At 35.8% G+C, this 25,751-nt stretch overlaps 2 protein-coding genes and 1 long non-coding RNA gene across 6 annotated transcripts in view; 1 reads left to right on the top strand and 2 right to left on the bottom strand.

Annotated features, from left to right (window-relative positions):
- The window catches only part of LOC149615957 (guanine nucleotide exchange factor for Rab-3A-like), a 21,597-nt gene extending 7,371 nt beyond the window's left edge, over positions 1–14,226 (bottom strand). For both annotated transcript variants that reach the window (XM_089857230.1, XM_089857232.1), the window contains exons 1-4: positions 14,144–14,226; positions 13,079–13,870; positions 6,428–6,560; positions 231–404 (exon numbers count right to left, since the gene is read on the bottom strand). In XM_089857230.1, the coding sequence (XP_089713356.1) occupies positions 231–404; positions 6,428–6,560; positions 13,079–13,569 (798 nt within the window). In that variant the 5' untranslated portion in view covers positions 13,570–13,870; positions 14,144–14,226. The remainder of the gene's footprint in view (positions 1–230; positions 405–6,427; positions 6,561–13,078; positions 13,871–14,143) is intronic.
- Positions 14,225–15,730, bottom strand: LOC149615956 (uncharacterized). 2 transcript variants are annotated; one of them, XR_016376036.1, is made up of 5 exons: positions 15,597–15,730; positions 15,369–15,505; positions 14,899–14,996; positions 14,651–14,843; positions 14,225–14,570 (listed from the first exon to the last, which is right to left on the bottom strand). It is a non-coding gene; the product is annotated as an uncharacterized LOC149615956 (long non-coding RNA). The 2 variants fall into 2 exon arrangements; XR_016376035.1 differs by having other exon boundaries at positions 14,651–14,996.
- On the top strand, positions 15,010–25,751 carry LOC149615955 (heterogeneous nuclear ribonucleoprotein L-like). 2 transcript variants are annotated; one of them, XM_089857226.1, is made up of 12 exons: positions 15,010–15,199; positions 15,623–15,745; positions 15,820–15,907; positions 16,915–17,009; positions 17,079–17,145; positions 21,252–21,783; positions 21,856–21,982; positions 22,046–22,167; positions 22,233–22,437; positions 24,279–24,357; positions 24,525–24,623; positions 25,277–25,751. In XM_089857226.1, the coding sequence occupies exons 1-12, from the start codon at positions 15,152–15,154 to the stop codon at positions 25,330–25,332; spliced, it is 1,641 nt and encodes a 546-aa protein (XP_089713352.1). In that variant the 5' UTR covers positions 15,010–15,151; the 3' UTR covers positions 25,333–25,751. The 2 variants fall into 2 exon arrangements, with proteins under 2 accessions (XP_089713352.1, XP_089713353.1); XM_089857227.1 differs by having other exon boundaries at positions 15,011–15,199; positions 24,300–24,357.

The following is a 25,751-nucleotide window of genomic DNA, read 5'->3' as shown; positions in this document are numbered from 1 at the left end:
TAAATCTAGTCAAATGTCATCTCGATAAAAGAGCTAACTATATTTTGATTAATACGATGCTAAACTATACGAAAACCTATTAACTAAGTAAAAATATAGGATATTAAAATACCTTTCAAGAAATTATAGGATGATATATAGGGCAGGTTAAAAAATTTAGGATTTTATAAGAATTATAGGGCCACAGACACCCTGCTAAGTGTGAAGAATCATTAAAGTAACAGACTTACTTTCATATTGGCTTCGGCTAATTGTTTTTCAGCATTGGATTGTTTTGATAAAGCCGTTTGCACCATTTTATTGGCTTCTTCAAAGAGAGCTGCGGTAAGGTCTTCCAATTCCGCTCCAACTTGATCCCTAATTTGGCTAAGACGTGCGACTTCCTCATCTTTTAGCTTCAATTCCTAATTAACAAAGTAATTTCAATTTAATTAAAAAACACAGAGACAGCTAATTAAATGCTGAATAATTAGTACTATTAATTAAAAATATATGGTGTGAATTAAATAAAAAGTCTTTTTCAGTAAAATTAATTAACACAAGGCTGTCCAATTAAAATTGATTAAAAATGTACACCTGAATTATTAAAAAATACTTAATTGCTAAAAAACATTTATTATAAAGTTATTACAGGGATAGATTTAATTTTAGAAGTAGGATTGGAGAACGGTTTGTATTTACTTCAGTCCGACTCATAGACCACCCAGTATAGAGCCCCTCCCTCCAACCAACACGTAACGAAAAGTTTAAATTATCTTATGGGCTGCTCGCTTAAACCCTACGTTTTGATGACGTTGCTGACGGGTACGGCGGGGAAAAAACGTAATTCCTTTTTACCTCTGTCGCTATGACCCACCTCTTCTTTCATACCCCTTCGTCCCGGGGAAGGGGGTCCGGGACTTTGACGCGCGCCCAGATTACTCTGTTCTCCATTCCTACTTCTAAAATTAAATCTATCCCTGGTTACTATAATGCTAAATTAGTAAAATTAATGTTTAAAATATATTTATTAATTATATTTCGTTTGCCCTTAGGCATGTCCAATAAAATTTGAATGAATTCGTTTCAATTAAAAATGATTTACATATATTTATATAACTTAAATATATTATAATTCTGAATTAATGACGTTCTAAATTAATTTATCAGTTTTAATTCTGTATTTATTTATTTATTTATTTATTATTTTATTCAATAAAATTTGAACCAGTTTCAAAAATATATTATAAAAACAAAAAATTGTTTCTGTTAAATTGGCATCAATCCAAATATTTAAATAAAAAAGATAAAAACCCAAATATAATATGCAAATGAGTTAATTTAATAAAAAGGCCTTCTTTATTTATGGAACCTTCAATTCAATCTAAATGTAGGATTATAGGTTAAAGTAAATAGTGTAAATGGAAGTTGAATTAAGTTTCTTCATAAATTACACAAGGTATTTGGACTTATTTGTTATCTATATTGGCCGGGAGGGGGAGACGCGCTGTAAAACATAAATCCAGCTACCTGTGAAAGATTCCTTTAATAAAGTTTAAGAAACATAAAAAAATCAAGGTTGTATGAAGATTTGAAAGAGCACCTCATTTTTAGTATCTAGAAGGATTTTTATTTCAATACAGCTCTTTCAAAAGCGTAAAATAAAATTCCGGTTTTATTTATCTTAAAATTTCAGTAGACGCGGTAAAGTACGTGCAAAAGATCTCTTAATGGATTTTAGACAACCAGAATGAGATAAATCCGAAGTTGCCAGTTAATTTTATCATAACTGCAAAGTAATATTTGACGAAAAATTGAAATTCCATAAGCGTTCCAAGTTCGAGTTCCACAAATTCCATAAGCGTTCCAAGTTCCCCTTCCACAAATTCAATAAGCGTTCCAAGTTCCCCTTCCACAAATTCAATAAGCGTTCCAAGTTCCCCTTCCACAAATTCAATAAGCGTTCCAATTTCCCCTTCCAGAAATTCCACAAGCGTTCCAATTTCCCCTTCCAGAAATTCCACAAGCGTTCCAATTTCCCCTTCCACAAATCCCATAAGCGTTCCAAATTCCCCATCCACAAATTCAATAAGCGTTCCAAATTCCCCATCCACAAATTCAATAACCGTTCCAAATTCCCCATCCACAAATTCAATAACCGTTCCAAATTCCCCATCCACAAATTCAATAACCGTTCCAAATTACCCCCACCCCAAATTCAATAAGCTTTCCAAATTTTCCCTTATTATATGTTCTCAAAATTAGAAACAACAGTCCAATAGCCACAAAATCTACATAAAACTTTAAAATAAAATTGTAACTTCGAATTAATAAATTTCTAACAATACAAAATGAGTACAAGTACAAGTAGGGTCTTCTTACGAATAATAATTTAGATTGAAGAAACGATGAAACCGCGGTGTATCAAAAAGTCATTGTGCTTAAACCCTAAACACCATTAGCCCCAGCGTTCTCGGATTTCCTGTTTTTATAAATTATCCCAAGACCCAAGTTTTAATTTCGAATGAAAGTTGAAAGCTTTCAACGCTGAGAAACGATATAATTACTAAATTTTCAAAGCGGCCAGGCTACATTTTCTGAAAATTTTAAATACATTTTTGCAATGTAAATGAGATTTTAAGATTTTAGTCTGGTACACCCAGAGGCTCTTCATTCTGGGAAGCTAATAGTTTTAAGGTTGTTGAGCTCAACGTCAGATCGATAGAGTAGTGGCACTACGTGTTAATGACACTTAGAGTAGAATACAGTCAAAGACAGGGAAGTGTCATTACTCCATATAGGAAAGAAACTATTGTCGCAGTCGATATTTATCGACTTTAATCGACTTGCACTTTTAAATATGTTTACCGTTGGAGAAAAAAAAACTGTTTTTAGTAAAATGTCTTAATTTAACTGAGGCTGATATCGCAGTTAATTTTTAATTAAGATTAAATTAAAACCCATTCACGAATCACAAAAGGAATATGTTAGCTTGACATTTTTTGCGATCATAATCTAAATATTTTTCTAATTTTCTGAGGCATTTCAGACCGTATTATAAAGGTTTTTCTAATTTTCTGAGGTATTCAGACCGTATTATAAAGGTTTTTCTAATTTTCTGAGGCATTTCAGACCGTATTATAAAGGTTTTTCTAATTTTCTGAGGCATTTCAGACCGTATTATAAAGGTTTTTCTAATTTTCTGAGGCATTTCGGACCGTATTATAGAGGTTTTTTTAATTTTGTGAGGCATTTCAGACCGTATTATAAAGGTTTTTTGATATTTTTGTGTCGCATTTCAGACCGTATTATTAAGGTTTTTTATATTTTTGTGTCGCATTTCAGACCGTATTATAAAGGGTTTTTTTTAATTTTGTGAGGCATTTCAGACCGTATTATAAAGGTTTTTTTTATATTTTTGTGTCGCATTTCAGACCGTATTATTAAGGTTTTTTATATTTTTGTGTCGCATTTCAGACCGTATTATAAAGGTTTTTTTTTTAATTTTGTGTCGCATTTCAGACTGTATTATAAAGGTTTTTAATTTTCTGAGGCATTTCAGACCGTATTATAAAGGTTTTTAATTTTCTGAGGCATTTCAGACCGTATAGTAAAGGCTTTTCTCATTTTTGTATCGCATTCCAGACCGTATTATAAAGGTTTTTTAATTTTCTGAGGCATTTCAGACCGTATTATAAAGGTTTTTTTTAATTTTCTGAGGCATTTCAGACCCTATTATAAAGGATTTTAAGTTTTGTGTCGCATTTCAGACCCTATTATAAAGGATTTTAAGTTTTGTGTCGCATTTCAGACCCTATTATAAAGGATTTTAAGTTTTGTGTCGCATTTCAGACCCTATTATAAAGGATTTTAAGTTTTGTGTCGCATTTCAGACCCTATTATAAAGGATTTTAAGTTTTGTGTCGCATTTCAGACCCTATTTTAAAGGATTTTTCTCGTATTCACAAAATATCAGGGACTGGCAACCCTTGGGGTACGAAAAAAACCCACTTTTGTGAAATCTATAAATTATTCTGGTCACTAAAGAACAAATATATCAACCGCTTAACAATTTGACCATTTTACATCCCCTTATTAAAACAACGCCTGACTAATTAAATATCCGTAACTAATCAACCGGAAAAAAAGAGAAAAGGACGACATTGCCAATAACTACGACCACGTGACTACATTAGAAAGAATTTATCCTTGACCGAATACATTCAAAAAAACAAACAATATATTAAACCATGCGTTGAAAACGCAATATCTTATAGACTTTACCAATTTGTTAAGCAAGTTATAATAAAAAAAAATAATACAAGAATGAAGTATAATTATAAACCAACTAAGACATAACTAAAAGAAAACAGAAAAAAAATTCCCTGTCGATAAAACTCGTTTTCCGTTTTTCCAAGAGCTTCAAGTTCCTCTAAAACTCAGTCCCAACTCCCAAGAAATACAATATCGCCTTTGAATTTTCTTATGCCATGCCATGGACCTTATAAAACTATAGGGGATTAGAAAACTTAGCGATTTCTTTGCGGATACAAAAATATACACAGGGTATTTCTGATAAGTCTGGCATAAATCAGGGATAGATTTAATTTTAGAAGTAGGAATGGAGAACAGAGTAATGTGGACGCACGTCAAAGACCCGGACCCCCTTCCACGGGACAGGGGGGTATGAAAGAAGAGGTGGGTGGGTCATAGCGACAGAGGTAAAAAGGAATTACGTTACGTATTTTTCGCCGTCCCCGTCAGCAACGTCATCAAAACGTAGTTTAAGTGAGCAGCCAATAAGGTAATTTAAACTTTTTGTTACGTGTTGAAGGTACTATAGAAAAATTAGAAGCTATGTTTTGATTAATAAACAGAGTTAAAGTTAGCGGCTTTAAAAATTTTAACTTCTTTAGAAGGACTTTATTAGTCTTTATTCTTATTAACATTAAGACACCTCAATATTGGTTTCTTCTAAAATAAGAATGTTAGTTCAAATTTTCATGTCGAAACTGAATGTGATATAATTTCACTTTTATTAAAGGCTAGGTGGGGCACAATTTCTAAGTGCAAATTAGATTTTATAAATTTTAAATACTAACCTAAAGTATAAATATACTGGCTTTATACTGGGTTGGCTATGAGTCGGACTGAAGTAAATACTAACCGTTCTCCATTCCTACTTCTAAAATTTAACCTATCCCTGATCCCATCAAAATTCGAATACCCTTCTTATTTTCTGTCTCAAGACAAACAAGGCCAAAGGTCAAAACACCAGACTCTACATCCGACTTTTTGAAAAAGCGTCTATTATCTCTCATTGCTAGTCCTCTAGAGATATAAAGTCCATGAAGATTCGAGTAAATGGCCCAAGGTTATAAAAACTTATTAATTACTTTTCGCAGTAAGAAAAAACATTTCTCAATGTTATAAATATAGAAAAAATAAAAGGCATCCTTTCTCTTTAGTCTTTTCAACATAGTTACTGGGGGCGTTAGCGTAATAATGAAAATAATATCTTTGTAGCAGACTCTTCAATAGGAATTTAGTTGGGCCGCATTTCAATACCAGATCCTTGAAACCGATTTCAAGCAAACGTTGCAGATTACAAGCAGTAGTGAGGGCAAAATTCACGTAACACATAATATCAGAAGGGTATAATAGAAGAAGGGTGACACTCTGTATCCTCTTAATACTTCAGTTATGCAAGCACACGATTCTTCCCGGGCTCATGGCACCATTTTTGTTAATTTGCTCTCCAGCTCATCAAACTTCAGATGGGTATCACATCGCACCGTGCTAGGGTGAATTCTAACTGTTACTGTTTGGTATTTACTAAATCCCCATTCTGCAATCAAGCAGGCACAAACCTTGATTGTCTTGACGTGGCGGGACAAAAACGCACAAGCGCATGCATGAATACGCCTTGGCAAATAGTTAAGCAGCGCTAATAGATATAGTAATGATGAGGGAACTATTTAAAATGGCGTATGTGTATGCATGATTCGGTTTAGTAACCCCAATTGCTAAAATAAATGTTAATTAAAGGATGTTGGGAAGAATCATGTTACAATTGCCCTGCTTTGTGCAAGTACACTTCTCTCGAACAGAATTATTATATATTTCTCTTACAATGCATTATTGAGAGGACACAACACAACACAATTATCCCGCTTACTTGAATCACAGGGGTGATTCGGTTCACCCTCGCAAATCCAATTAAATATTTTTCAGAAAAACAAATAAGTTTAACTAGCGTGCCACTATCAGATTTGTCGACACAGATCTGTCATCAAGGTTCGACAAAATTTACATAAACTAAAACGGTGTCACGTAGCGTTTATTTATCTCACCCAACGAGTGCAATAGGTAGGAGTAGTACATTATACAGGTTCAACTATAGCATTCCAATGGTTAAAAATAAATGAAAATAAGTGGTATGACGAACCTGTTGAGCCTTATGCAATTCCTCCTGCAATCTGTGATAGGCCAATTCTTTTACTTCGGCAATAGACATGCAGCGAGATTTCATTTCTTCCGTAGACTTTGTGACATCAGATGCGTAGCCTGTGTCCTCCAACCTGCATTTACAAAAAAATATACAATTTACATTTATGTTAATGTTAATTTCATTGTTAATTGTATAACTGCTTCATTTTATTTGATACAGTTTAATGAAGCCCAATTATTTATTAATCTATATATGTATATGAAAATGAACGCCCTGCCCACACCGCTTTAATTAGAAGGCTGAAATTTTGAAGGACGTTACTCTTAAGCAGTAGGCACGTACTAAGAAAGATTTTCTCAATCCGCCGCCATCTTGAAAAATGGCGGCCAGGAAACTTAAAAAACCTTTATGTAATAAAGTTCACCTTGCGTTTCAACCGATTTCACTAATATTTAGTATACTTATTCCCAATATTTTATAGACGGGCCTAATAGCTTTTGGGCTTTGATTTGCAACCATATTTTAAAATGGCGGCCCAAGAACTAAATAAAATATAATTAAAATAAGAATTCTTGCTGGCCAAATTAAAAACCAAAATTGAATTTAAGTATTAGACAAAATTCGACTTAACAATTCAGATCAAGTAGAGCTCAGCTAACCAATTCCGAGGGGCGGGTCACTAAGTGTAATTGGTGTACACGGCTGTATCTTTGACTGTACTAAAGTGATACCACGAAATCTTTAAAAGCCCTGCCCTAGACGATACTAAAACGATTACACGAAATCCGTAATCGGTGTACATGGAATCTGACAGTGTTTATACCCTCGACCAATTCGAACACATTCTCTTTGTTTAACATAATAAGTGTGGGAAAAACATAACCCCAAAACTGTGGGGGACTCGGTACCGTATAACCAACGGAAGCTATTTTTACTATCAATTTCCGTGCAAAGTCAGGAAGCCGCTAGTTTTTATCAAGTTCTGTATTTACGGAAATAATTCTAAAAGGAAGCATGAAAATTTCCTCTTTGTATAATACAATTTTTAGATTAAAATTTTTGATACTAGTTAGCCAATGCTAAAAATGTTTAAAAAAGAAAAAATGCATTGTAGTTTTTTGACGCATATTTCTAAATAAAAATAAATGTAGGCACTGCAGGTATGGGTTTAAATGGTAAATGGGTCATTGCGTTCGTACATCAAGGTAAAGAGGTTAGTGATATAGATAGAAAATATAAATAAAAATCAGAACAAAATTTTGCAGGGTTGCCACCGCAAAATATTCGGATTCAAATTCCCTGACTATATCTCGTCTAGATCTCGTGAACTGCCATCCTCCCTAACGAAATTTCTTCGATTCTCCCTAACGAATTTCCCCTATACTTTCCCTAACAAATTTCCCCTATACTTTCCCTAACGAAATTTCCCCTATACTTTCCCTAACGAAATTTCCCCTATACTTTCCCTAACGAAATTTCCCCTATACTTTCCCTAACGAAATTTCCCCTATACTTTCCCTAAAAAATTTCCCCTATACTTTCCCTAACAAATTTCCCCTATACTTTCCCTAACAAATTTCCCCTTTACTTTCCCTAACAAATTTCCCCTATACTTTCCCTAACAAATTTCCCCTATACTTTCCCTAACAAATTTCCCCTATACTTTCCCTAACAAATTTCCCCTATACTTTCCCTAACAAATTTCCCCTATACTTTCCCTAACAAATTTCCCCTATACTTTCCCTAACAAATTTCCCCTATACTTTCCCTAACAAATTTCCCCTATACTTTCCCTAACAAATTTCCCTTATTTTTCCCTAACAAATTTCAGCGATTCTCCCCAACAAATCTGTGCAATATAACCTAACAAACTTGTAGTACCCGCAATTTTCCATAACAAAAATTTGAGAATTTCCCTGATCTTTAATGGCCAAAAGTTGTCAATATTAACAGTATATTTAAGAAAATTAATCAACTATTCAGCTTAAGTTTAAAAAAAAATTCAAATTTTGCCATTTTCGTAAATCAAAATAAGAAATTTCTTAACCTAAAATGAAACTCCTAAATTTTAATCTTAACCTTACTAAAATAATTAGAATTCTCTGATCTTTATGGCCAGGCTATTTCTAAACACCCAAACTTAATAACCACCCTCTCATATGATCTAAAAACCAAATTCATTCAAACACAATTTCATATCTTTCGTTAGCAACTGACATTCAATTTGGTAAAAGATATTTCTATTAATTACTTTGTCTGGGGCTTTCAATAAATCTTATTCATTATAAAACGAATTATTATTCACGTCATAGATGTATCATAAATCAACTTAATCAAGCGCAACTCACGACAGCTATTCAAAAGCACAATGAAACAGTCCAAAGAAAGCTAAATGTAATAAAGCAAGAATAAATACAGCTACTAGGAATCATTATGCAGCCAACCAACGTATCTAGGCGAATTTGTGGGAGGAGCTAGACTAACTAATCATTATGTATGACGAATTTTACCCATAGCGAATTTATAATCTACCTCGCTGCCTTTTACACCTTGCACCTTTCGCGCCTAGGACCTGGCGTTGCTCCCAGCCAATGAAATCACAGTTAGAAAGACGCCACCAGAATTATGAGGCGCGTGAAAGGGTCAGTAAGTTCTCAAGCCCGGTATACCCACAGAACTCGAATTCATAGAAATTAACGTGGGAGATATTTGGTAGCACAATTGGGAGTTAACAACTGGCTAGGGGAAGAGATAGTCTGACGTCACGCAGTCCCCCCTCTGGTTGGAATTTTTGCGCGTAAAATACTGTTTCCAACCGTTATGGGGGATGAGACTCCAGTAAGAGATAGAAGGGTGTGACGTTTCAGGGTCAGAACTGTTAGCTCCCTATGATTCCGATTAGCCGTACGCATTCCTAAACTAAAGTACTAAAGTGCAGTGTACTTATGAAAGATGGAAGTCAAGATGAAATAAAAACCAGGAAACGGACAATCAAGCATCGATTGAGGAAAAGTTTTAGAGGCACGCAAAAAAGCAACTCAAAATTCAAGATCAGTCGTTATATCATCAGTACATAAGATATGTTCCTTCCATAAGTTTGTTAATATCTGGTCATGACAAACTGTAGCTTGTAATTTTGAAGTGAGTGAGTGAGGTAGGTCATCGATTCGAGGAGGTAAAGCGAGGGAGGCCTGGTGAGGCGATCTTAAAGGTTTAGTACAGCCCAAGAAGCGATATCTAGTTTACTAGGGAGAAGTTATAAGATGTCTCCTAAGTATTCGCGCGCCATAGTCCTGCAGTCCCCCTTTCAAAATACAAGAGGGGACGTAAAGGGAGGCACTGGGCTATTTCGCTGCCTCTCCTCAGTCGGAAAATATGACTGTAATTTTCATCATTCGCGTCGTGCTGACGTGCACGAGTTTTCAAGAACTAATGAGATGCTGGTTGTAATTTAGAGGCGGGGACTAACTCCGGACACGTCTACGTTTGGACTGGAGATAAAGCTGGAAATGTGGCGAATTTATCCCTTCTCACTAGCAAACTAAATATCGCTTCTTGTACAGACTAAATAGGACCTAGATGGAAGTCCTGCAAAATTAACCACCACCGAGTGTAGGACTTCAATTGACTCGCTTCCGTCGTTCTCGTTCTCGAACTAGCTTGAGCTGTAAGTCTCTCAGTAGAATTGCCATTACGATTCGTATAGGTATAGTCTGTCAAACGAAAGAAGAGCCCTGAGAAATTTGTCCAAATTGGTGTCGCCACCATCGACCCCATAGTACTTTATCAACTTGTTTTGTTTTGTCAATAGTCGTCTGTAATATAGTCTGCTATATGACAAGTACTTTAACTTATGTCATTAAAATATATTGCAATGCTAATTCAACAAAGATAAAACTGGTGTCTTGTCGTTAATTTTGTTTTATATTCTTTAATACTCGATGATCGTAAAAAACCATGAAACATAAACATATTAAATATATATTGCAAAATGTATTGGTTCTATTGCGATTAAGCCTATCTGTTTATAGCAGACTATATTACCGACGACTATTGACAAAACAAAACAAGTTGATAAAGTACTATGGGGTCGATGGTGGCGACACCAATTTGGACAAATTTCTCAGGGCTCTTCTTTCGTTTGACAGACTATAGTGTCATACTTATGGAACATATCTTATGGTTATATTAATTTAGATAGCTAAACTTAAACTTGCATCTGAACTCTCAATGGTCTGAAGGAATTTTCTTTGGATCCTGGCCTTAGAGACAAAATATTTCATCCTAACGAGATTTAATCTCACTAATGGGTTTATATTACACAAGGAAATGATACGCGGCGTTACGTATATAGATGAAAAACATTCATTATTGAGTTAGCTGATGGATTCGATTCGAGACATTAGGGAGTTTGCTTAAAGGTTTTTGTAGGCGTTATAGGTCATTAATAATAGGTCAAAATACGTCTGCAACGTTGCAGTTTTCATAAGTGATTTAAAGTGATGATAAGAGTTATAACTCTGGTTCTATAAGAGATACAGGGAAGTCCTTTGAGTATGTTATAGCCCTCTTTCTCACCTTTCCAAGGATACTACATACTTAGGGTTACAACAATCAGGGCCCGTGTAATTAAGCAAAATGGTAATTCATAAACGTCCTCTCCAAACTTTGGAGTCCAAAGCGTTAACATGTGCTTATTTGCACGAAATCTTTTAACTCTGGTTCTATAAGAGATACAGGGAAGTCCTTTGAGTATGTCATAGCCCTATTTCTTCTCTTTCCAATGATACTAAATACTTGGGGTTACAATAATCAGGTATCGAGTAATTAAGCAAAATGTTAATTCATAAACGTCATCTCCATAGTGTTAATATGGGCTTATTTACACGAAAGCTTTTAACTCTGGTTCTATAAGAGATACAGGGAAGTCCTTTGAGTATGTCATAGCCCTATTTCTATTCTTTCCAATGATACTAAATACTTGCGGTTACGATTAACAATCAGGGCCCGAGTAATTAAGCAAAATGTTAATTCATTAATGTCCTCTCCATGGGATTAACATGGACTTATTTACTCGATATCCTCTAACTCTGGTTCTATAAGAGGTACATTGAAGTCCTTTGAGTATGTCATAGCCCTATTTCTCCCCTTTCCAAGGATACTAAATACTTAAGGTTACAAATTTAATATATCGATGCAAATAGGCTAACAATTGACGCGTTTTGTATTTCAATTGAAATAAATAAATAAAATTTGGGTGCGTTTATAATTTAAGTATTCTCAATTTCATGAGAAATATTTAAACATTTAAGATTAAATTATATCATAACTAATGTTTTGAAGAATGCTCATAGATTTAAGAACAATATTTAATTGTTAACTTAGAAATGGTCACTAATTAAATATATCCAAAAAGTAGATACTGGAACACGATAACTGATAAGTGAAAACAATAAAAAAATACGTTCCCATAGTCTAGTTATTTAAGATATAATCAGAATACTCCCCAAAATGTTGATTAGATTATTAATTTACGATAAATTTTCCATAAAATTAACAATCATCCATAACTACGCTAACTAAAATTAATAATAACTAAACCTAACCTAACCTAACGCGATTTAACCTAACCTAAATTGTATTCACCATAATCCATAAAGCCGCCCTCTACACATCACAAACACTCAAAAACACATATAAAATAGGTCAACAAATATGAAATTTCGAACATTGAGTGCAGGGTTCATACAACTTTTGGAAAACAAATTTCCCTGAGATTTCCAGGATTTTTCCCATATACTTCCCAGGTTTTTCCCGTATATGGAGTATCCTATGGAGCAAATGTTAACGAAGGAGGAGGGGGGGGGGGCAAATATGACTATAACATAATCAAAGGACATCCCCATATCTCTAATATAACCAGAGTTCTGAGCCTTCTCCAGAGTGTAGTGTAATGTTAATCCTATGGAGGGCCAGGAGGGGATGTTTATGAACATTTTGCTTAATTACTCGGCCCCTGTTTATTCAATCCCCAGGTTTTTTTATGGTTGGATGGGGGGCAAATAGGACTATAACATAATCAAAGGGAATCCCCGTATCTCTAATATAACCAGAGTTATGAGCCTTCTCCAGAGTGTAGTGTAATGTTAATAATATGGAGGGTATGTTTATGAACATTTTGCTTAATTACTCGGCCCCTTGTTTGACACAAAGTTTCCTGATTTCCCTGAATTTTACTAAAAATTCTAAATTTCCCAGAATTTTACTAAAAATCTAAATTTCCCAGAATTTTACTAAAAATTCTAAATTTCCCAGAATTTTACTAAAAATTCTAAATTTCCCAGAATTTTACTAAAAATTCTAAATTTCCCTGAATTTTGCTAAAAATTCTAAATGTCCCTGAGGTTTTTTTCAACTATTTATTTCCCTGATTTTTCCAGATTTTCCCGGTTTTCCAGGTTTGTATGAACCCTGGAGTGTAAAAACGAAAACGATTGAAGCATGTACATTCATTCAAATGCAATCATGCACTTTGCAGAAAAAAATAATAAAAACATGTCATACTTGTAGCTCTTATTCAAACCACTTCAGCAGCCACAGAACACACAGAACAAACGAGAACAATCAAGAAAAGGCAAACCAACTTACGTTTCCAAATGAAGATCACCAGGTACATAATCCGAAACGACTGTCTTATTCAGCTTATACTTGGCGTCCATTTCCATTTTCAAACTGTCGTACATGTTGTTAATGCGACTTTTTAATGCCGAAGCTTTTTCACCACACTCTGACGCACGACGACTACGTTCCTTTTCTTTAACAGATTCAAAAACTTTGGCCGCACCGTCACTAGAACTTTTACGATTTAAGAGCAGACGCCGCGTTTTATGACTGCCCTCTGTATTATTAGAGTTATCCTCCGAAGATTTCTCACTATCCACGGTAGATTCAACGTTATTCGTTGTAAGCTCGTTAATTGCACTATTGTTTAATTCACTTTCATCACAATTTTTAGAAGAATTAGTCACTTCCGAGGAATTAACTACGTTTAATTTTATATCGGCGACCGAAACTGTATCCAATTCGGTATTAGAAGAAGCTCGCGTTAACTGTGTTTCGGTAGTGGCTGACTGAGCCATCGCGTTTATAGAGATTTGGGCTATTTAGGTTAACAGACACATGAAAACTATATTAAAGCAGGTGCTGCTAACTCTAATAAGTAGGTCCCGCAGTGGGATAAAGGTGCTTAGAAGGAGATGTTTTTATTTATTTTGTTTCTAAGATGCACTAGCAACAGCCAACGCGTTCATAACCATTCAAGTGTAACTAACCACACACTGACAGTGAAAAGATGAATTTTTATATTACGGAATTATATTAGCCTACATTTTGATCCCGACGGTTGATAAACGTCGTTGAATACATTAGGCCCGTTAATATCTGAAAAGATATTGCAGAACGTACGTTCAAAATTAAATAATAACTATAAATGACTTCGACAAGGAATCAAAACCTACAACACTAGTAAAAAGGGGGGGATCCTAAGCGGGAGGTATCCTTCAAAACACACATTAGGCTTAACATCTAAATATCAAATAAAATTGCTCAATGTTTGAAAGTTTGAAAATCTATTTCAACACTAAATAATTCCTCAAAGTCAAGGAACACGGATAAAAATAGAAAATTTGAGGCCAAGGCCTAATGTTTACTTACAAGTCGAAATTTCCTGCTATCCTGAGTACCCTCCGCGACACAAGCACCAACCACAACAGTCTAAACACACCGAATCACCGAATCACCGCACAACACACACTTTTGGCAGCGACGTTTCCCGTGAATGGTGAATCCCGTTCCCGTCCCGATGGTCCCGCTCCCGAACACGAATACAAGGAGTCGGACCCGTTACCCGTACTTCCGAACCAAGCCCGAACTCCCGATCTAGGCCGAAGACCTCCAAAATTTTACCCCCTACAGAAAATATCCTATCATGCTTCACGTCGTTTCCCATTGGTTGCTAGCTATCTGTTATAATGGAGCAGTATTAAAGGGCACCAAACTAAAATTCTATTTCCACTCCTATTAAAGTACTCCGTAGAAAATCTCAATAAAAAACGGCACCACTATCCACTTGCACCAGTCACTGGAGGCAGGTTCCGTGTAATAAGTTTGGGAAGTTAATTCCACTTTTGTTCTATTATTTATAAACAATTGAATACTTACATAATCACAGCTATGACAAATATTCACTCTTTGATTCCACTCCTATTAGGACACCAAACTAAAATTCCATTTCCACTCCTATTAAAGTACTCCGTAGAAAATGTCAATAAAAAACGGCACCACTATCCACTTGCACCAGTCACTCGAGGCAGGTTCCGTGTAATAAGTTTGGGAAGTTAATTCCACTTTTGTTCTATTATTTATAAACAATTGTTACTTACATAATCACAGCTATGAAAAATATTCACCCTTTGAATAAATATAAATATCTTTCTCGTCCGATTTCAATATTATTGCACCCTTCCACCAACACCGAACTTTCTGGCAGCCCGGTTTCATTTTCGTTCTAAAAAAAACAGAATTTCTTCACCACCGCAATCGCCGGCCATATTGTATTGTACAAGTTGTTAATTTGTTTTGCTATCGGTATTTTCGGTGAATATTAAAGGAAGTTTTTTTTAATTTTGTCGTAGAAATTTGCTATTTTTAGTGTATGTAATCATGTCTGGATACGAGGGACACGTAGCTAAAAGGCAAAGAACTGATATGGTAAGTTTAGTGAAAAAAAAAATCGGTGTTTTAGTTAAGCCTTGGCTTTGACTCATGTATGTAGATGACTGTTCAGTTCAGGGCGCAATATTCTAACCTAATTCCATAAATACTCTAGCGTAAATAACTATTTAATACGCTATAATTAAGGTCTTAGAAAACTATTTACTTAGATAATTCCACGAAACTTGTGTGTTTTTAACTGTTTTAGTTAAGCCTTGGCCTTGACTCATGTAGATGTTCAGAACTTCAGGGCGCAATATTTTAACCTAATTCCATAAATGTAGTGTACTCTAGCGTAAATAACTATTTAATACGTTAAAATTAAGGTCTTATAAAACTATTTACTTACGTAATTCCACGAAACTTGTGTTTTTAACTGTTACTAAGAACTTACCCATTGATTCAATTGTCAATTCTCAGGACCCAACTGTTTATAGCGGCCAAACTAGTAGCGGAGGTGGAGGAGGAAGTAATTATGAAGAAACAAAACCTAATCACATTCTCCTCATCACAGTTCTAAATCCAGCGTACCCTATAACATGCGTAAGACTTATTTTAAATCAAAATAGGTCAAAAATTAGTAGGCCTAATATGAAAAATACACTTTATATTATTAGGATGTTCTTCAGAAAATTTGTAGTAGTAGCGGTCAGGTAATCAGGATTGTCATTTTTAAGAAAAATGGCGTTCAAGCTATGGTCGAATATCCTTTTAAATGTTTTAAAGAGAATTATAATTCAGGGTTCATACAAACCTGGAAAACCTGGAAAAATCAGGGAAATAAATAGTTGACAAAAACCTCAGGGAAATTTAGAATTTTTAGTAAAATTCAGGGAAAACTCAGGGAAATTTGCGACAAACAGGGGCTGAGTAATTAAGCAAAATGTTCGTAAACATACCCCCCTCCATAGGATTAACATTACACTAAACTTTGGAGGCTCATAACTCTGGTTATATTAGAGATACGGGGATGTCCTTCGAGTATCTTATAGTCTTATTTGTCCCCCATCCAACCATACTAAAAACTTAGGGCTACGACAAACAGGGGCCGAGTAATTAAGCAAAATGTTCGTGAACATACCCCCTCCATAGGATTAACATTACACCCAACTTTGGAGGCTCATAACTCTGGTTCTACTAGAGATACGGGGATGTCCTTTGAGTATGTTATAGTCCGATTTGTCCCCCATCCAACCATACTAAAAACTTAGGGCTACGACAAACAGGGGCCGAGTAATTAAGCAAATTGTTCATGAACATACCCCCCCTCCATAGGATTAACATTACACCCAACTTTGGAGGCTCATAACTCTGGTTCTATTAGAGATAGGGGGATGCCCTTTGAGTATGTTATAGTCCGATTTGTCCCTCATCCAACCATACTAAAAACTTAGGGCTATGACAAACAGGGGCCGAGTAATTAAGCAAAATGTTCATAAACATACCCTCCATAGGATTAACATTACACTATACTTTGGAGGCTTACAACTCTGGTTATATTATAGGTACGGGGATGCCCTTTGATTATTTGCCCCCCCCCCTCCTTCGTTAACATTTGCTCCATAGGATACTCCATATACGGGAAAAATCCAGGGAAGTATATGGGGAAAAACTTCCCATAAATCTCAGGGGGAAATTTGTTTTCCAAAAGTTGTATGAACCCTGTTATTGGCAGTCTTGTTAGGCTTAATTTCCTTAATAATAAACCAAATTTGACAGTATTCAGTCTGCTGTTGCGGCTAAAGATAAATTAAACGGGAAAGACATTTACTCCGGTTGCTGTACTCTCAAAATTGAATTTGCTAAAGTAATTATTACAAGTAGATTTAACCTAAGTAGAAATTAGGCCTAATTGTTTAGAAATGTCTATTTACAGCCTGAGAAATTAAATGTATTTAAAAATGACGATGAAAGTTGGGACTATACAAACCCTAACTTAGGAGGTAGGATTTTTTCAAACTTTATACTGTTTTGTGTTGTGTCTTATCTTTGTGAATGTGACGTCACGTGTTAGATTTGAAACCTTAGAAAGGCATAGAGTAGAAACCAGTCTTAGAATGCAAAAGAGAAAGTCTTAGAACCAAAAAAAAAAAGGGAAAGTGAATTGAAGGTGGTAGGTCTCAAATGCATGTGAAAAGGAGATGTTCTAAGACTGGGTTTGTTTGTAGTTCATTTTTTTAGTGTTGAATTCAGGGTTCATAAAACCCGGGTTTTATTAAAAAAAAAAAAAAAAACCCGCCCACCTGGTTTTATTAAAAAAAAACCAGCTCACCTGGTTTTATTAAAAAACAAACCAGCCCACCTGGTTTTATTGGGGGGAAGGGAGCGGGTTATTGGGTTTTTGGGTTTTTTTTTCTGTATTTTGTTGGGTTTTTTAGTACTTTTTATATAAGTGTAAAAGCTAATAAAACCCATGGGTTTTGGGTGGGTTTTTTATGGTTGGTAAAACCCGGGGGGGGTATGATGAGTGAAACCCATGGGTTTTTGGTAGGTTTTCGTGATGGGTAAAACCCAATAAAAGAGTTGGGTTTCTAGTAGGTTTTTATGATGGGTAAAACCCAATAAAAGAGTTGGGTTTCTAGTAGGTTTTTATGATGGGTAAAACCCAATGAAACCAGTCGGTTTTTGGTAGGTTTTTATGATGGGTAAAACCCAGTAAAACAGTGGGGTTTTTGGTAGGTTTTTATGATGGGTAAAACCCGGTAAAACAGTTGGGTTTTTGGTAGGTTTTTATGATGGGTAAAACACAATAAAACAGTTGGGTTTCTAGTAGGTTTTTATGATGGGTAAAACCCAATGAAACCAGTTGGTTTTTGGTAGGTTTTAATGATGGGTAAAACACAATAAACCAGTTGGTTTTTGGTAGGTTTTAATGATGGGTAAAACACAATAAACCAGTTGGTTTTTGGTAGGTTTTAATGATGGGTAAAACACAATAAACCAGTTGGTTTTTGGTAGGTTTTAATGATGGGAAAAATACAATAAAACCGTTGGATTTTTGGTAAGTTTTTATGATAATTAAAACCCGTGGGTTATTGGTAGATTGTTATGGTGATTAAAACCCCAATAAAACCCGTGGTTTTTATTTTGGGCTGGGTTTTTTTTATATTTGAACCCTGGGTGATGTTGATTGTCAAAAACAAAATAGAGTTAAAAAAATTGCCTTAAGAAATTAAAAAACACAAAAACGGTATATTAATAAGCAATTTCTTTCAGAACAATCAATATATAATGAGTAATTTTAAACATCCCCCTATATTTTCCAATGTATTACAAATGTATCCCTAGCTTTTAATGTACGTTGTTTAACAACTAGGCTTGTGCAATTAATTTATATTTAAAAAGAAAAAAAAAGAAAGTTACACGTAACGCTTGTATAAAAACTTGTGCTTTTACTTTCACACGCGTTTTTCGAAGACAATGTGCTCCTATTTGTACCAAACCGAACCGAAGAATCAAATCAAAAATGGGAGTAGGCCTACAGGCTTATCGTCCGACAAAAAAAATATATTGGCTTATCGTCCGACAAAAAAAAATATATTGAAGACTGAAGACTAAAAACTACAATTTCGTGAACGAAAAACTAAACTGAAAAAGAAAGAAAAAAAAATGGTGGTGATTTAGGCTTAAAAAAATGCATACGTACGCTAATAGCCTCTTGTACTACTGTCTTTGGAAAAGCATATATCTTACATTGATACGAAGAAATTTACTTTACGTGGAACAAAAGATCGTCTGTCTAATCGTGAAGGCTTACAGACTGCCTACAAAATTTCGCCTATAAATTTGTTATGAAATCCAGTCCAGAAGTTATCTAAGCCTAAAATTAACGATCCGTCAAACATTATTAATTCGCTGTTCTTATGTTTTTTTGTTTTTTTTTGGGCATCTCCTTTTTTTTCCGCACTTTTTTTCGTCTGTAGGATTGAGTGTTTGGTTGACAAGGCTCTTCTTCTACTACTACTACTTCTACTTCTACTACGTTTGCCGTTTACTTAATAAAAGTACTGAGAAAGAAATGGAGAGACACACGAACGTACAATAAGCCCGCATCTGCTGCGGCAATGGCGACCCCATCGTGAGTTAAGGTTTTCTTGTTGTAGGCAAACAAGTATTCAAAAATAAGAGCCTAAGCATATTTTTGAAACGAGCCTACTTCTACTACTGTAATTCTTGCTTACATCGTCTTGAACTAAACGTAAAACAACGCTGAAGATTTAAAAATATATGCATATTTTTTGGTGTTTTTACGGATACTTAACGAACGTGATAGTGAAATAACATTTTCGAACTTCAGACTGTATTACCAGTTACTACTTACTTTTTTTTTACAAACGGAATTATTCCAAGTCAAAGAAACACGCCCCCTTCTTTTAAATAATGTACATTATTTTCTTTCCCTTGATTTTAGATTTGTTATCGATCGACTTATGGGTTTTTTTAAGGGTTTTATTTGTTGATAAAATGTTTAGTGAAGTTCGAAAGAATTAGAAGTATATAATACTTCTTCTCTTCGAGAGAAGTGTACTTACACAAAGCGGGATACTTCTCTTCGAGAGAAGTGTACTTACACAAAGCGGGATACTTCTCTTCGAGAGAAGTGTACTTGTACACAAAGTGGGATACTTCTCTTCGAGAGAAGTGTACTCGAACACAAAGCGGGATACTTCTGTTCGAGAGAAGTGTACTTGTACACAAAGCGGGATAGTTCTCTTCGAGGGAAGTGTACTTCTCTTCGAGAGAAGTGTACTCGAACACAAAGCGGGATACTTCTCTTCGAGAGAAGTGTACTCGAACACAAAGCGGGATACTTCTCTTCGAGAGAAGTGTACTCGAACACAAAGCGGGATACTTCTCTTCGAGAGAAGTGTACTTGTACACAAAACGGGGTAATTCGTAATTGTAACATGATTCTTCCCAACAACATCCCTTAACATTTATTATAGCAATTGGGGTTACTAAACCGAATCATGCATGCACATACGCCATTTTAAATAGTTCCCTTATCATTACTATATCTATTAGTGCTGCTTAACTATTTGCCAAGGCCCATGCATTGCATGCGCTTGTGTGTTTTTGTCCCGCCACGTCAAGACAACGAAGGTTTGTGCCTGGTTGATTGCCGGGGATTTAGTACTGCAAACAGTTATAGAATTCACCCTATCTGAAGTTAAATGAGTTGGAGAGCAAATTAACAAAAATGGTGCCATGATCCCGGGAAGAATCATGTTACATAACTAAAGTATTAATAGGAATCAGAGTGTCACTCTTCTTCTATTATCCCGAATCATGCACATACTCGATAAATAGTTCCCTCATCATTACCATATCTATTAGCGCTGTTTAACTATTTGCCAAGGCCCATGCATTGCATACGCTTGTGCTTTTTAGTCCCACGTCAAGACAACAAAGGTTTGTGCCTGGTTGATTGCTGGGGATTTAGTACTGCAAACAGTTATAGAATTCACCCTATCTGAAGTTAAATGAGTTGGAGAGCAAATTAACAAAAATGGTGCCATGAGCCCGGGAAGAATCATGTTACATAACTAATGTATTAAGAGGATACAGAATGTCACTCTTCTATTATCCCGAATCATGCACATACTCGATAAATAGTTCCCTCATCATTACTGTATCTATAAGTGCTGTTTAACTATTTGCCAAGGCCCATGCATTGCCTACGCTTGTGCGTTTCTGTCCCACGTCAAGACAACAAAGGTTTGTGCCTGATTGATTGCCGGGGATTTAGTACTGCAAACAGTTATAGAATTCACCCCATCTGAAGTTAAATGAGTAGGAGAGCAAATTAACAAAAATGGTGCCATGAGCCCGGGAAGAATCATGTTACATAACTAAAGTATTAAGAGGATACAGAATGTCATCCTTCTTCCATTATCCCCTTCTCTAACAACTTCGAACGATTCATATTACAATTTATCAACAACTAAAGCCAACCGTAAACTAATAACTACAGTGTAACAACACAATTCGACAAAAACGTTCAAAACGATGTGTTAAAATCCTTTGTACGAATTATTTTTCATGGCAGGTGGTAACAACATGAATAACATGTCAGGCGGAGTCATGAACCAAGGCGGCATGTCCCAAGGAATGAATAACATGGGAGCCGGTATGAACCAAGGAATGAATATGGGAATGGCCCAAGGAATGGGCGGACAAAACATGGGGATGAACCAAGGCATGAACCAAATGGCTGGAAGTATGGGACAAAACATGGGGATGGGTCAAGGAATGAACCAAATGACCGGTGCCATGGGACAGGGAATGACCGGTAACATGGGTGGTATGACCGGTAACCCCATGGGTGGAATGATGAGTGGAGGACAAATGGGGGGACCCATGGGTGGAACTGGACCAATGATGCAAATGGGAGGCCCAATGGGTGGACCAATGGGAGGTGCCAGAGGTTACGGAATGGAAGGAAGTGGATACGGATATGGCACTGGGATGCAACAACCAATGGGAGGAGGATATTCCGGATATGGAACTGGTGGAGGTGGTGACAATTACGGAAACGGTTATAGGCAAAATATGAACAGGGGATTCGGAGAACCTGAAGGGTAATTCTTATATTTTAAAAGTGGTGGTCAATGCGTCACATTTGTGACCAAACAATGGCAAACTTTATGTAGGGACTACCACGATACTGCAGATGAAGGTGCCCCGGGTTGCGTTCTTATGATTTATGGTTTAGATCATGATACCATGAATTGCGATCGTTTGTTCAACATATTTTGTTTATATGGAAATGTTTCCAGGGTAAGGGCTCGTTAACAAACAACCAAGTAAAGCGCAGCAACTTAATGAACTTCCAACATTTAGATCAAGTTCTTGAAAAGCAAGGAAGGTTGCGCTATGGTTCAAATGGGTGACCCTGGTGGTGCCCAGCGTGTTCTTAGTAACCTTAATGGTGTTGAATTTTTTGGAAGAAAGATGTCCTTAGGGTAAATAATTTTGATTCGTCGGGAGGAAGTGGTTTTTAATTATTTTTGGGGTTGATACTTGATAGTCCGTCGAAACAGTCAGCTTTACAAGATGTTCCGCAACCCTTTGACCTTTCCGACGGAACACCCTCGTACAAAGAGTACATTGGCGTTCGTAACAACAGATTTGTCAATGCCGATGCGGCTCGTAAAAATCGAATACAATCTCCCACTTCTGTTTTACATTACTTTAACGCTCCACCCGATGTTAGCGAACAAGAAATCCAACAAGTAATTATTACTTTTTATCTTCTTTAATTAACTACTTAGGGCATCGTGTTGTACTATGTAAACTACTTAAGGCATCGTGTTGTATCGTGTAAACGACTTAGGGCATCGTGTTGTATCGTGTAAACGACTTAGGGCATCGTGTTGTATCGTGTAAACGACTTAGGGCATCGTGTTGTAACATGTAAACGACTTAAGGCATCGTGTTGTTTCATGTAAACGACTTAAGGCATCGTGTTGTTTCATGTAAACAACTTAAGGCATTGTGTTGTTTCATGTAAACAACTTAAGGCATCGTGTTGTAACATGTAAACTACTTAAGGCATCGTGTTGTAACATGTAAACTACTTAAGGCATTGTGTTGTAACATGTAAACTACTTAAGGCATTGTGTTGTAACATGTAAACTACTTAAGGCATTGTGTTGTAACATGTAAACTACTTAAGGCATCGTGTTGTAACATGTAAACTACTTAAGGCATTGTGTTGTAACATGTAAACTACTTAAGGCATCGTGTTGTAACATGTAAACTACTTAAGGCATCGTGTTGTAACATGTAAACTACTTAAGGCATTGTGTTGTAACATGTAAATTCTTATCATACAACACAATGCCTTAAGTCGTTTACATGAAACAACAAGATGCCCTAAGTCGTTTACATGATACAACACGATGCCTTAAGTCGTTCTCACGATACCACACGATGCAACACGATACCGTAAGTCGTTTACACGATACCTCACGATACCTCACGATGCAACACGATGCCTTAAGTCGTTTACACGATACCACACGATGCAACACGATGCCTTAAGTCGTTTACACGATACCTCACGATGCAACACGATGCCTTAGGTCGTTTACATGATGCAACACGATGCCTCAAGTCGTTTACATGGTACAACACAATGCCTTAAGTAGTTTACATGTTACAACACAATGCCTTAAGTAGTTTACATGTTACAACACAATGCCTTTAAGTGTTGCATCATGTAAACGACTTAAGGCATTGTGTTGTTTCATGTAAACAACTTAAGGCATTGTGTTGTACCATGGTAACTACTCAAGGCATTGTGTTGTACCATGGTAACTACTCAAGGCATTGTGTTGTACCATGGTAACTACTCAAGGCATCGTGTTGCATCATGTAAACGACTTAAGGCATTGTGTTGTACCATGGTAACTACTCAAGGCATTGTGTTGTACCATGGTAACTACTCAAGGCATCGTGTTGCATCATGTAAACGACTTAAGGCATTGTGTTGTACCATGGTAACTACTCAAGGCATTGTGTTGTACCATGGTAACTACTCAAGGCATCGTGTTGCATCATGTAAACGACTTAAGGCATTGTGTTGTACCATGGTAACTACTCAAGGCATGGTGTTGTATCATGTAAACGACTTAAGGCATTGTGTTGTACCATGGTAACTACTCAAGGCATTGTGTTGCATCATGTAAACGACTTAAGGCATTGTGTTGCATCATGTAAACGACTTAAGGCATTGTGTTGTACCATGGTAACTACTCAAGGCATCGTGTTGTATCATGTAAACGACTTAAGGCATCGTGTTGTATCATGTAAACGACTTAAGGCATCGTGTTGTAACATGTAAACTACTCAAGGGATTGTGTTGTACCATGTAAACGACTTAAGGCATCGTGTTGTGTGATAAGAATTTTTATGTTTTATAATCATGTCTTTAAAACTGAATATCTGTTACTTCAGGGACTTCATTTTCTACACTTCTCTTTTACTTTTTCGCGTCTTTGTCTACAAAAACAATTTTTTTATTAATGTATAAGTGTATTTATTGGATACTATTTAAATTAACACTCTACAGAGGTCTAATTGTATCACGCAGGTCTTTGAAAGGGCTGATGCGCCCGTTCCAATTGCAGTTAAACCATTCCCACAAAAGAGTGAGTCACTTTTGCAAGCCCTTTTATTAGTCCTCCTATAAAATCCTATCCTATAATTCCTGTAAAAAATCCCAAGGAATTCAAATTTTTCACTGAGCTCCCTTTAAAAATCAGATAATGATTCTCTGCAGCGTATTTACACAATTAGCTTATTAATTATATTATAGACCCCGACAAAGCCTCATCCGGTATTTTGGAGTTCACTAACGCAGTTGCGGCTACCGAAGCCTTGATCAAATGCAATCATTCATCAGTTAAGACTAAAGGTAGGTCTACCGCGACACTCCAACCCCCACCACCTAATGAGGCTAATTAACTATTATCAAATGTGGATGATAGGGAAAGTATGACAATGGCCATAGAGCCTGTGTTAAAAAACGCGGACATCAAAGTTTCGCCAATAACTATTTAGTTTACTAGTGACTGATGGACTTGCAAACTCGCGACTGAAAGTAGTTCAGACATTTATGCTCCTTGGTTTAACCATAGCCCACTCGATCACACGCATCACGACGCAAGCTGCTCGCGCTATAGCTAAATTACCGAGATTTGTTTTAAACGTATCTAGTTTTATGCGCTCTTCGATAACCTTACTTAAATCCATATTATACCTTCAAATACCTTTTAAAACATTACCAGCTACTCTGTCCTGACTACAAACACAAATCGAGGAAGTTCTAGCATACACAATAGCAGACGACGGTAACGGCGTAACCAACCGCGAATTAACACAGACCTATTTTATGGGAGTGAACAGGCCCAGTATAGCTACGCCAATAAAACGGTCAACTACGGCGAAACTCTGATGACTCGCAGTTGCTACTTTTGGCCATTTTCATACTTTTCCTCTCATCCACTTTTGCTATTATTAATTATTCTAATACATTAAGTAAAATTAAATTAATTAATAAATTTACAGGTGGAAAATTTCCATACACCTTTAAACTCTGCTTCTCGAGTGCGAGTAGGAAATAGAATTAAAAGTTTTATAAAACCATTAACGTCAAAGGATTGTTATAGTTACAATCTGAAGTAATTTTTAATTAAAGATTCTCATTAAAAAAAACCATCCCGTGTAGCTCGAGAACCAACTGACTAATCATACATTGTTTTTATTTCCTTGTATTTGTAATTGTTTTCTGTTTTTTTTTTCAACTCATTCCATCGCGGATTCAATTATTGACAGTTTAAAATAATTAATTAAAATGTCGCGTTGTCATCACTTAATTATCTTCATCTCATTAGTTTTTAGATTTAAAACGTTGTATATTGCGAGGAACAGAAATGATTGGTTGGAATTACAAAATTAAAAAAAAAAATGTAATTTATGTCTGTCATTGGGTTTCTCTAAGCCTTTGTTATTTACTAATAAACATTAGTTTCAACTTCAAAAA

Source organism: Phalangium opilio, unplaced genomic scaffold, assembly GCF_054372755.1.
Source record: "Phalangium opilio isolate 3A_F unplaced genomic scaffold, DU_Popi_V2 ptg000217l_1, whole genome shotgun sequence".
NCBI lineage: Eukaryota > Metazoa > Arthropoda > Arachnida > Opiliones > Phalangiidae > Phalangium > Phalangium opilio.
Note: the sequence above shows the minus strand (reverse complement) of the source record. Positions and strands in the feature narration are given on the sequence as shown.